Genomic DNA, 13,387 nt, shown 5'->3' with positions numbered 1-13,387 from the left:
GCTAAACTCTTCAATTTGGAAAATTTAAAACAGAAGACTAAGGTTTTACTCAGAACATCCATCTTTAGTTTCAATTGCGTTTTTGTTCTCTGAGATTTATCAACTTGTTCTAAATTCAATCCATTTCAAATATACGATTGCGTTTTACGACATGGGAGAAATAAATGGTTTAACTCCCTTCAATTGTGCATAGCAATGCAATGGTTATAAGTTTAATATTAAGAATTACACAATGTCATGTGTAGCATTTCACTACAGAACCATCTTGCATTTGTGTCCCTGTATATCTCCCATTTAGATATAGAAAGGAAGCAAATTTCAACGATATTTGAAAACTCCTTTCATTCGTCAATAAAAATAACATACAAAGTGACTGCAGATGAAAATGTAGGAGGGACTGTATTTGCTTCCCATTTGGATCATAACAAGGTAGGTGTCTAATAAGTCTGGATTAAGAACAGGTGAACAAAAGAAGTCTAGTTAGAGGTTTTTGAAACCTGAGAGGAAGCCAACGTCTTCTCAATTTGAACACCCTTCACAAAAAAAGAGTAATAAAGAGAAAAGAAAGAAATCATTAGAATTTCATGAAATACATATGAGTGTATGTGGAAATAATTAGAATTATAGCTGATATAGGTTTCATTTGGAAGTATAGATGTTTTGAATTTCAAATGAAATTTTTAAGTGTAATTTTATCAATCATAAAATATCAGTATTTCATGCTGAGTTTTTAAAGAATATCTGTTAAAATGTTCTAATTTTCACATATTTCACTTGTCTCATTGCTTTAGGCAGTTATACTTAATGTTGAGTACAGCATCATTTGTTATAAAATACTTGAATTGAATTAAAGAAAATCAACAATTTCTGAGAGATATAAATCTAAATGGAGGAAGACATCAAAATTAGAAAAATAGAGTATATAGGATAATGTCAACTTTTCAGGAGTAATGTTTAAGTATTTATTTCCTCTAGTATATGTAAAAATATAGCAAATTTTACTATAAAAACACCAGTTAATATTATGTAAAAATGGTAATATTTTAAAAATCTGTAAAAGAATATAGAATCACCAAATAATATGCATTGGTCATAAAAAATTTGTTTCTAAATTTTATAATGTGTAATTCTTGGAGAAAGGTGACTCCTTAGTTTTTAAAATAGAGTACATCATAACTCATGTACATTATCATTGAACATTTACCATATTTGAATATTTTTAAAAATAATTTCAAAATAATGAACTGAAATACATTACTGTATATCTTGGAACTATAATAGAAAAAATAGTTCAATACTCAATAAAATTTCAGAGATAAATTCCAGTTTCAATTTAATTATGTATATTTAAATTCATACATTATGATTATGTGTTACTAAAGCAAACATATCTATCATATAAAATGCAAAATACAGTTTTATCATGTTTAATTTTAAATATTTTAATTCTTATTTTACCTTAAGTTACAAATTTTCACAAAAACTGCAACTTTTAAGGTAATCACCATGGGTCTCAAAATAACATTTAAATGTTAAACTTTTGGTGGACTTAGAATAAATTCCATCCTTAAACTAAAATTGTCTAACTTTAAAATCTCTATTTTTACTATAGAATATAATTTCATTTATGCAAGGAAACAAGAAGGAGACAATCTTATCAAGTTTAAAGAATTCAGTCCATGTTTAATATGATTTTGATTATGTACACTACAAGAGTTTAAAAGTTTACATTTTCATATTAATCTATGTTTTTATAATGTACTACTTGATATTAAAACCTTACATGATATATTGGCACTGCTATAAATTTTTTAAGAAAAATCCTATTGTAGATACTGGACATATATGATATATATATTTTTAAATGGCAACTATATAGAAAGGTTATGGTAAGTGTAACATTTACCATTCACCTTAATATAATTACTTGAAAGACACCTTCTACCATTCAATTTTATAGATTAAAACACTGAATCAATTCTTATGGGAAGTGTTAGATTTTTTCCTATTATGACATTTTAAATTTTTTTCTATGGCCTGGAAAATAAAAAGTGAATATTCTACTAACTCTGAATAGTGTTAGAAAAATTAGAAATTTTAAAATATATGTCATAATTAATACATATTTTTTAACATTCAGGAAAATTTAAAAGTCATATTTAATTCTGCCATGTAACAAGACCTCTTTTATTTCTTTCTTCTTTGAATCACTTGTTTCCCCTTCCAAATAATATTTTGCCTATATTATACTTTCTATTAGAAATGTGGACTCATTCACTTTACTGATATTAAATAGATTGTGTCTTCAATTAAAATGACCTTTCTTGCTAGCTTTGTTTCAACTGCATGCCTTTGGAAGAGATTCCTTTCCTTTTTAAAGTTTTTCCATTCTCCCTTCATTTTCTTTTCCATACTGCTTGCTGCACGGTTCCAGAGGGTGACTGACTGAGGCAGGTTGCAGAGAAATTCCTGGACGCCAAACGTCTAGTGCAGCGAATGAGAAATAACATCCGCGCAGCCCCTGGGCAGGTTCTAGGTGAACTGGCACCTCCTGTACTGAAAGACTTGGTGTCTGCTACTTGTGAGCTAATTATAAAGCACTGCTCAAATTCAAGACCATTCATTTATTCAGCTTCCTCTAACTGCATGTAATATAAATTGGTGCTTTTTACTGACGCCTGCAGATGAAGTTCTTGTTGAGTCAATCTTGTCTTGAATTTTGTGCCATGCTGCTAGCTGACCGCATTGCACTCTGTACATATTTCTAGTTGTGTTTCCTGAGGTGATTACCGAAATTTCAGTTTGAATGAAATTCTAATGCTCTCACCTAGAATCCATAGGAGAGCTACCGGAGTTAGGGAAGTTTATTGATGCTCTTTGTACTTCAACTTTTAATATCAGACCACATATTGAAACCATAAACACAATGAAAATTCAAAAACTATTCCGATGATATTGGAGGACCTTCCCCCTCCCTTTATTCTTAAAGAGCCAAGAGTGGGGAGCGGCTGGAAGAAATATGCTTAAGATCTAAGTCCTGGACTCCGTCCTGCCAGTGCTTAAAACTCTCAGAAATGTGCACCCTGAAGAACACCCAAACACCCCCTTTCGAAATCTAAAACAATATTAGTTTCCCGAAAGATCGGCAAAGCAAGTCTTACCGCGAAAGGCTTGTGGCAGGTTCCAGCTCAGCCCCAGACTGAAAAGTCGAGCAGCTGGTGAACAAAAGTTTTAGTTTTTTTTTGAACGAAGTCTGCAAAACTAATTTCCCTCAATATAGGGCTCAATTTCCGTTAAAGAAAGCAGCGCTTACAAATCTCAGAATTCCTGATCAACCCCCACTCCACCCCAGCTCTGAGAAATGGGAAACAATTCGATCTTTCACCCGGATGGGAAGGTTTATTTCGAAGGCTCAATTTTGGAGTTTACCTAAAAGCAAAAGAGAGGGACGCGGCCAGGGGAAAGTTGCGCCTTGGGGACACCCCTCCAAGATTAATCAATACTTTTTCCTAATTCAAAACAGATGTGTAGCCCAGGTTTCTGGACCCATTAATCCCTTTACAACTTCAAAGACCTGGTCAGCGTCCTCTGGACACCTGAGACAATGGAAAGAGCGAGCCACACTGCTGGAGGCTCCTTGGCCGCAGGGAAGGGTGACTGCAGATCTTCTCCCGGAGCGACGCATCCCAGACCTGACCCGACGGTTCCTGCGGCTCTTTACACGCACTGTTTCCTCGCTTGTGTGTAAACGACTCAGCCCCCAGTAGACGTGTCGCCCCCTAAGCAAGCAGCAGTATCCAAACTAAGCCTTCACTACCCCAAATTCACCGGCGGCAACTTTTCTGACTCATTCTCAGGGATGCAAACTGTAACCAAGGAAACCTGAAGCGCCCCAGCTACTGAGCTCTGGGGCTGCTGAAGTGTCATCTTTCTCAGTCACTGCAGCCCTGCGGTGGGCCAGGGGTGAGAGGAGCTGATGTGGGGGAGAAAGAAGATGAACTTCTGGAAGGAAATGAGGGGGACCTAAACTGATTCCTGAAGGGTAACTATGCGTGCAACCCACACACGCAACGCAACAGGGACGAAGCTGCGGCGGTCCAGAGCCAGGAAGAACGTGAGGAACCGCTGGCTAGAAAATAGAGTGGGGCCGGGTGGGGGTGCGGGTGGGGGTGGGGACCGAAAGCAGAGGAAGGGGGCCCCGCCCGGCCTTGCAGCGGGGATGCCAGAGCACCGGCGTCTGCACCGTGCTCGCCTCACGCTTTCCTCCCACTCACACCACCAGGTCCCTCTCCTTTCCGCTCTCCTAAGAGCCCTTTGCCTTCGGTGGCGCACAACCCTGCAACCTCCGCGCTGGCGCCCGAGCTCCCTCACAGCCCACCCCTGACTCCAGCCCGGAAAAGCGAGGCGCGCTGCGGAGCGCAGCCAGCCCGGAACTTCGAACTTTGAAAAACTTCTGGGAGCGCGCGCAGCAAACTAGCTCTGAGCGCTCCCTGGAGTGCCACCGCCTCCGTGCTCCTCCCGGGCTGGGCGCTCTCGGGGCTTTCCTGAAGGTGACATTGCCCAGATGGCACTGACAAATCATGTTTCCACAGAAAAGTGAGCTGGTAGGAGAGCGGGTGCGGGCTTGGGACTGACTTGAGCCACCGCGGCAGGGAAGGAGGCTCGGGGAAGGAGGCTCGGGGCGGCCGCGGCCCGGACCCGGCGGACGGGCGTGGGCACGCCGCGTGTGTCCAGCCAGCTGGGGGAAGTGGGACGAGAGCGCGCGGTGGCGCAGACTGAGCGGGAGTTTTGGAGGGAGTTTGCATGTGGTCAGCGCTGGGCTCCTAAGCCAGCCCCCAGCTCACGTTACACTCTATTTATAACCTCTCAGAGCCATTTCCCCCTGAAAGCAGTTCTCTGGGACCACCTTCTTTTGGCTTCAATCTCTTCCACTCTTGACATCTGAGTAGCTCGCAGGGAAGCTCCTCCAGGTCCGGGTGTTTATATGCAAGGGAGACTGGCCGCTAGGGCTCAGGACCCGGACTACCTGAGTCCTGCGGAAGGGCGCGCGGCTGTTACTTCGGGAGGGGGAAAATCGCTGAACTTCCAGTGGAAAGTGACAGGGGTGGTGGTGCAGTTTGGGCCCGTGTCGTGAAGTCTTCTGCCCAGAGCCCGAGACTTGCATGCTATGGAACACCCGCTCTTTGGCTGCCTGCGCAGCCCCCACGCCACCGCGCAAGGCTTGCACGCGTTCTCCCAGTCCTCGCTGGCCCTCCATGGAAGATCCGACCACATGTCCTATCCCGAACTCTCCACTTCTTCCTCGTCTTGCATAATCGCGGGGTACCCCAACGAGGAGGGCATGTTCGCCAGCCAGCACCACAGAGGTCATCACCACCACCACCACCACCACCACCATCACCACCAACAGCAGCAGCACCAGGCTCTGCAGGGCAGCTGGCACCTCCCGCAGATGTCCTCCCCGCCGAGTGCGGCTCGGCACAGCCTCTGCCTCCAGCCCGACTCTGGAGGGCCCCCGGAGCTGGGGAGCAGCCCGCCCGTGCTGTGCTCCAACTCGTCCAGTTTGGGCTCCAGCACCCCGACTGGGGCGACGTGCGCGCCCGGGGACTACGGCCGCCAAGCGCTGTCACCCGCGGAGGCGGAGAAGAGAGCGGGCGGCAAGAGGAAAAGCGACAGCTCAGGTACGGGCGCGGGGAGCACCCTCCGTGGGAGTGCGCAGGGGTTGGGAAGGGGGCGGGGAGATGTGGACAAGAGGGGCTGCGAAGGAGAAAAAGCCTGGAGGATGAGAGCGGTCTGGTCCTCCCGGCTCCCCGTGGCCAAATTCAGCGACGCAGCTCCCGTCCTGTTACTCGCGGGCACGTGTTTCCCTGAGGGTAACAGACGCAGCCAGCCTCTCTCAGCTCTCCAGGAGCCCAAACTCGTTTACCAGAAGGTCGTGAAAAAAGAGCAGGTGACAGTATGTGAAATCGATTGCGGAGCGTGACAGTGGGTCGGAGTCGGGGCGGGGTTTGCGCCCGGGACGCCGCCGTCGGTGGGGAGTGCGTGCGTGCGGGTGGTGCCGCTCCTTGACACTCCGCTTGCAAATTCCCGACTCGGAGTGGCTCGATTTTTCCCATCGTTAACTGGACTTCCAAATTGTTGCACAATATTTGGAACTTGCGGTGGAATTTGGCAAAGCGCATGAGAAAGAAAAGTTTCAGTTATTTTTTTCTTTCCTGATTTTAGAGTCCTTTAAATAGCGCCTTATTCCAAATGATACAATTTCCCCTTTCTTTGGGGGAAGACATTATCTAGGAATTTAGAAGGTTTGAAGGAATGTGTCAGAGAATCAAAAAGAAATATATGCACAGACTCTTGAAAGATTCTTAACAGTAGTTTGTACAAGGGCGGTGCCAATGTAAAGAGAAAACCTGAGTTGCAAAAGTGAAAAACAAAATCCTCTGCCCACGAGTAATATCGGCACAAGGACTTGGAAGCAAATAGTAACTCTGGTAGTGCTGGTTCGCTTCCTGCCTGAGGTGATGCCCTGGGGTCCCCGCAGGAGGCACAGATTTTAGGGGACCTGGTATGCAGCCTGGGAAAGGGAAGCCCACCTGGACGAGCGCCTGAAGGTGCGGTTGCAGCCATCCCCGGGAAATGGACAGATTTCCAGGCCAGTCTTCCAAGTTCTTAGCTATCCATGTCACAAAGTTGCTGAAAGGTACTTTATAATTAAGAACCTTGTCAAATTGCTTCCTTAGCTATACAGCGCAACCTAGGTTCCACTTTTAGAAATTATTTATTTAACATAAGGGTGTATTTTTCTTTTGCCTAAATGGTTAATTACTCCTAAAAGGCAGCTTCAGGTATTAGTTTCAAAGTATGAAAAATTCCCACCACTTGTAAAGCTTCAGGGGAGATGATTCATACGTGACAGTAATTGAGCAGTGCGTTTCGTTAGGACTACAGCAATCCTATCAATGGTTCTGCGGGGTTAGTACAGGATGGATGCTTTTCTGTCAAAATCTCGAAATAAAACTTTTACTTTCCAGGGTCAGGGGTGAACTTTTAATGCTCCATCACAAATTAGTTTATATGTAAGGAAGTTACCGGCACTGTCATTCATTTTTAATGGATTTTACTAAGGATAAATGTAATTCTCTTAAGAAAATGAGTTGAAAGGTTAATCCTAGCAAGAAAATTTCTACGTTCTTTAGGGGGAAAAAGGCAATTTTAGGATGCAGCGACTGTTTCACAGTCTGGGCATTTAAGATTAATAACTTTCGGAAGCAGTTCTCAGTGCAGGTTGGTCCGATAGCTCTTGAATCATCAAAGGCTCTCACCGTTTCCTTTAACTTTGAGCAGTAAGATGGCTATGTAGTGGATTGTTTCTTATACTTCCTGAAGCAAACCTACTCCTTTAAGCTTCTTACAGCAAGTCGAATTGCCATACAGAAACTTTAATTTTCTTTTTTTTTTTTTTTTTTTTTTTGGTTGGGAGAACAAGAGAAAGTAATACTCAAAATTCTCACTTCAACTTATTTTAATAAATTTTTTTTCAGTAGTTGGCTGATTCAATAGTACTTATCTCCTTCATCAGTTGAAAATAACCACAGAAAAAAACAAAGCTAATTTTTACATATTGAAGCTGGTAATTAGGGTACTGGATAGACAAAAATAAAAATTTTGTTAGCTGAATAAAATATTAAGATATTGCAATGTGAGTGGGAAATAGGATTAGTCATCAGCAAGGATAAAAAAAAAATCCCTGGGGATTTAGATATTTATTTGATAGTATGTTTTAAAAAATGTTTGGTTAACTAAAAGCAAAAATCACAATAAATTCTAGTTAAATCTTTGTACTGAACACATATTGAACATAAAATTTAGTCTACCAATTTCAGTGTCTGAGTTAGTTAGATCTTTAGATAGGTTTAAATGTACAATGTATTGCTCCTGTAATAATATTGTGTATGTTCAAAGTTATTTTATTAGATAGTGTTGTAAGGCCTTCTTGTTGTAACAGAAAGTGGGGGAATATAGAAAAGGATTTCAATTCTAGTATATTACTAATAAATATTAATTGTTGTAGAGTTTTAATATTTCAATATTATAAAAATAAAACAACTAATTTCTGAACTTCGAAGTTTTGAAAAATGTGAGATGAAAATCACGTCATTCATTGTAGAGACCATTTATATTATGTTAAGGAGGTTATAATTACTGAGTATTTATAGTTCAGAGTAAATACAGTTAATAAATCCAAGACAAAGTTAGAACCAAAATTCTGTACCCCTGCATCTAAAACCAAGGCTGTATGCATACGTATTCATCACAAAGTTTTAATAGAACTTTAAGCACTACACAATATTGATGGACAACCAAAATAGTTTTACTCCTAGCAATATGCTAAAACTACAATGTGCAACATTTTGCAGTATGCATTTATGTGCATTTCCATTCCACAAACATGCATTAATACACACAAATGAAAGCTCAAGAAGTTTAGTGGTTTGTGAGGAAATTTTTATGGACTCTAGGCTTCCATCATAGTTTATTGACAATTGAAAATAACCAAGTTTAATAGAAAAGTACACAATTACTTTTTATATGTGTTAAACAGTTTTGTAACTTTGAGCCTGCTATGCTTCCCAGCATTATTGGTAAAGCCAACATCTGCCACATCTTCAAAGGGACTCTTAAAAATCAAAAATTTATAACTGTACTTAAAACAATCGGTACAAAGCAGGTGATTCTGAAAAATGTCTATAAACAGTGCGAATTACTTTACTTCAATTACAGTTAGATTATTTTCCAAGCAATGTAATAGTAGGTATGAATTGCCCACTTTCAGTTGAAATAACTTAATCTAACTTTAGTGTTTGTGGAGATAATATCCAATATAAAAACGTCAACATTTTCTACTCAAATTTATACATTTTTTACTTTTTAAAATTTAAACTTACATCCAAAAGAAAGGAAGAGTGATTGGATGGGGTAAGTTTCAGTAGATTTTGAATCATTTTAGATTCTTATAAGGTAACAAAATTTTATTTATAGCTAGTAGATCATAAAATATTTGTTTTTAAACTGTGTGTATGTGTTTGACTATACAGAGTGACAATTAAATATTACATATAATATACTAAAAGTTATACCCAGAGTACTATTTTACTCTACCTAACTCTAGTTTTCTTAGATATTTCAGTCATCAGGTTTTCTGAAAAAAAAAAATAAATAAATAAAAAAAAAAATAAAAATAGTGCTGACTTTATTCATTTCTATGTTACTGGTTTATGGCTGTTCAGTATTTGCTTTACATTAAGAAGATAGTCTACTCAATCTTGATTAAAGGAGAACATTAAACAATTTAAATGTCTCCAAACTGCGGAATATATAATACCTTTATTATTCTTTTTCTAGAAGTGGCAGCTTAGTTCTGGGTGTGAGCATTTTAAAATGGTGACCAGACCAAAGAACAATAATTCTAACTCTCATTGACCTATTTGGGTGTTCTCTGTTGATTACATTCAAACGGCAAGACCAACAATTCTTTTAGAAGTAAGTGCTTTCAGGTTGGACATCAGCAATGAACAGGAGGAAGAATGCGAATAAAAATAGGAATAATTTACAGCTCTGTGTAAATCTTTATATTTATAGATTTTTTTAAAGTAAAGCATTAAGTGCAATCATGGCAATATACAAGATTAAAAATCTAATGCTAAATATTTAGAGTTTTAATCTTTTAAAAATAGGAATTATCAATGGAAACCACTCTGTTGACACACTTCAAATTGATTTTTACTAATAAACTGAAAAGGATATTTTAATCATTACCACATTTTTCCTGTGTTTGAAAAATAGACCTTTCATCCTAGAGCTGGAATCTAGGACTTATATTTATTATAAAAACTAATCATTCTAAGAAATTAATTTTACATAAAATAAATTAGCAAAAAGGATTAATTCTTTTAGACTCAGTGAAACATAGGAGACAAATTGTATATGTAATAGGAGAATTAATTTCATTTTCATCTAAAAATAACAACATCAGAATGAATTAATAGCTGATTTGAGTAAAAAAAAAATCCCCATGTTTAATTCCTCTACATTTGGTATGGTAGTGCTGCTTTGCTTGGGCATTTTTATTCATTTAGCATATTTAGAATGGCAACTTGAAGCACAAAACAATTCAGGAAGTTTATTCAATCATTTTTAATCTTCATTTCAAATGAGAAAAATATAGTACAACAACATTTTAATTTTATAGGTATTCACTTCATTAATTTATGTATAAATTTCAGTGTATCTCTTTTCAAAGTATTGCTTTGATAGTTGAAAGTATCTGTGGTTAGTGAATGTTAAGGATGGAAAAATATTTTTAAAAAGTGTAAGAATTACTTAATATTTGTTAATAGTTGTCGTGCCTGAATTCTCCCAAATTTTCTGTTTTAAATTTTCAATTTCTCTTGTTTTCTGATATGGCATTGTTTTACTTTATAATAATAAAATGTTTGTGACAAAAGTTATCTCATGAATAGACTATCAGGTTCAGAATTTTCCTCCTTGACTGTAATCATAAAATAAGAAGGATTAATTCTTGACTGGCAGTTAAACCACATTTCCTGGCTAATGGTCTTGGTGGCTGAGTCCAATGGATAAAAATGAGAAAGGAAGGAAAGAGGAAGGAAGGAAGAAAGGAAGGAAGGGAGAAAGCAAAGGGAAGGAAGGTAGGAAGGCAGGAAGGCTGGCAGACAAATAAAGATCAAAGTCCACAAATTAGAAATAAAGTTAGATAGGGCATTATTTCCTATTTAAGATATTCATGCAGTCATACATTTTAATTCCACAACATGTTGCAGGATATTCTGTGTTTTAGCCATTAATATGGTTTGCTGATTAATCATTTTTCAGAAAAAAAAATGTAAAGATAATGACACACTGCCATTTTCCCAATTTTGTTAAGGTGCTCCTATGATTACATCTTGAATAGCTGCCCCAGAGTAAAGAAGGAGTAGTAGCATAAAGAAAAGTTCGTTGGGAAATATTACACTCTCCTAAACCATAGTCATCAGTGAGGTTCAAAAGTCTAATTGGAGAAAACTTTATGGAAAATTTTAGACTTAGGTAGTAAAACTCACAATGGTAAGTCACTGAGATCTCAGTCTTCACTAATTTCAAGGAAGAGTTAATCTAAATCTGATGATTTTTGTCTAATGCTTCTTCCTATTTTATTTATAATTACAGAAGTATAGCTAATTCACTTTCCATTTAGGAACATTGTTGCATAGAATTTTATCATATAAATTAATCAATAACATATCAGTTGCTCCATTTATATATTCACAGATTTATATTTTATATTTCAGAATAAGTACTACTTAAAATCTAGTAGTTTTGTAAAGTCTATGTAAGTCACTAAGAAAGATATTTGGTCAGCATATATATAGATGATTATTAACTAAAATAATTTTTCTCTATAGTTGAAATTTTAAATATACAATAAAAGATACCATTATTCATTGAATCTTCATTTATTATGTTACATTTTCCACAACAATATACTATTTCTAGCCTTAAATATAGAACTTTCTATAAATTGTTACGCCATGTACTTGCATTTTGGCTTTTACAGACTTTTTAAAATACTTTAGGTGTTTATTGATCCCTTGCATTTGTATATGAACAGGAAGGGTCAGGTAAAATCTATAACATATTATACATTTTTTAGAAAGAAGAAAGGACTTTTCAAAAGGGGTCATTTTGCTTTCTCTACACTAGTGAAATTTAAAGCTTAGTATATATCTTTAACACATACATTACTGCACTAGCTCTTTTAAATTTTAGCATGTATTTAAAAGTATAATAACTGTTAGATATGTGTGTAGTTGGTGACTTAATATTGAAATCCTTGAAATTTTTACTTTTATTGCAAATGTAATATTTTTACTGGGTAATAAATTATTGGCAGTAAAGTTTTAAGTTATTCATTTCAAGTATGAATTTGAAAATTGTTGCCCTTTAAATATCATAAAACTGTTTTGATTTGATTTTTCAAATAGCTTGCAATGCTGTGCAATTATTTTCAGTAACTTTATCAGATATATGGTAACTGAAGCTTGCATAGGCTATATTGGTTGAAATTATGAATATAAAGTGTTGATTTTTCTTAGCTTTTACTTTTTGTCATATTTTCCAGAAAGATTACTCGCCCAAAAAAAAAAAAAAAATAGCAGAGAGGGTGCTACATTACTTGGAATGTGGCAGGCTACATTTAACTTACACACATTTATGAATTTACATAAAGTATTAATATGTAGGTATGTGTATATAAATAGAAATTGAAATCGTATTTCTTGATAGTAGTAAATCTGAATTATTGCGCCTACATTAACTGGTCTATTATGACGTTCAGTGTTCCAATTACAAAATAATAGATTAAGCTCAAAGCATGCACAGCTGTGTAGAGAGTCCAGCAGACTGCAACTGGTAATCAATGATAGTCATAAAAGTCAAAACTGCCAAGTCCCCTGCAGTTTTTGTTTTCTTTTGTTTTTCTCTTCCTCTAGCTCATTATTTTCCACACACTTCAAGAGAGCCCTTTAATGCAACAAGGAAAGAAAAGTCTCTAGTTATCTTACATAACTGTGAGCAAGAAAATAATTACGATGAAGTCATCTCACAGGCTGTGCGGAAACACACAGGAGGGTCTAACTGAGGTTGGCAGATGCCAGTTGAATGCTAAGGGCCTGGAATTTTACTCTTTGAAAATGTAGCCTTAAAGCTTTGCCAAAAGTGACACCCAAATAAAAATCTATTTTTACAGCGATAGTTGTTTGCAAACGCAAGAGTGAAATGTATTCAGCATCAGGAGAGGCGGCTTCTTACACTGTCTGGACTGCATGATAAGTGTTTGGACAATTAATTATTCTTAGCCACCTGCAAAATTCGTACACTAAATGTAGGTGTAATCCTACGGATCGGAAAAGTGAAACAAGCAGTGCCTCTTACACAATAAACAACGTACATTTCACAAATCACTTTTTTAGCAGCTGAAACATAAGAAGCAGGACAGAAGAACTGTGTCATCTCAAGCTCAGTGGGAACAACGTGGGTAAAATCTAGCTTTGATTTTGTAGGGTATCGGTAACTTAGCAAAAGGCTTTCACATTCGAAGAACCATCGAAATAGTATTTTGCTGTTTACCGGTAGATTGAAATCAAGTGATAGAGCTCTTTACTTTATATTTTTCAAAAGTAAAGTGACATCTCAGTGTGTTTACTGCCTTTAACAATTAAAATCTCCCCAAACATCGACTATGTTTACATGGGAATTTTTTTTCTTGTTTGAGGTATAAACGAGTCTGGATGTACTAAATGAGACGACGTGTTGGTATAAAGCACTGAGA

General features: G+C 37.6%; 1 protein-coding gene and 1 long non-coding RNA gene across 2 annotated transcripts in view; one reads left to right on the top strand and one right to left on the bottom strand.

The window, feature by feature from the left end:
* Positions 1-3,308, bottom strand: part of LOC102021318 — a 30,323-nt gene extending 27,015 nt beyond the window's left edge. Inside the window, exon 1 of the long non-coding RNA XR_259849.1 lies at positions 3,162-3,308. This is a non-coding gene — a long non-coding RNA (uncharacterized LOC102021318). The remainder of the gene's footprint in view (positions 1-3,161) is intronic.
* Positions 3,309-4,459: 1,151 nt separating this feature from the next.
* Positions 4,460-13,387, top strand: part of Meox2 (mesenchyme homeobox 2) — a 63,810-nt gene continuing 54,882 nt past the window's right edge. Inside the window, exon 1 of the mRNA XM_005377333.2 lies at positions 4,460-5,681. Coding sequence (XP_005377390.1) covers positions 5,168-5,681 — 514 coding nt within the window. The 5' untranslated portion in view covers positions 4,460-5,167. The remainder of the gene's footprint in view (positions 5,682-13,387) is intronic.

This window comes from Chinchilla lanigera, unplaced genomic scaffold (assembly GCF_000276665.1).
Source record: "Chinchilla lanigera isolate Chin_1 unplaced genomic scaffold, ChiLan1.0 scaffold00009, whole genome shotgun sequence".
Taxonomy (NCBI): Eukaryota; Metazoa; Chordata; class Mammalia; order Rodentia; family Chinchillidae; genus Chinchilla; species Chinchilla lanigera.
This window is presented reverse-complemented; position numbering and strand designations above follow the sequence as displayed.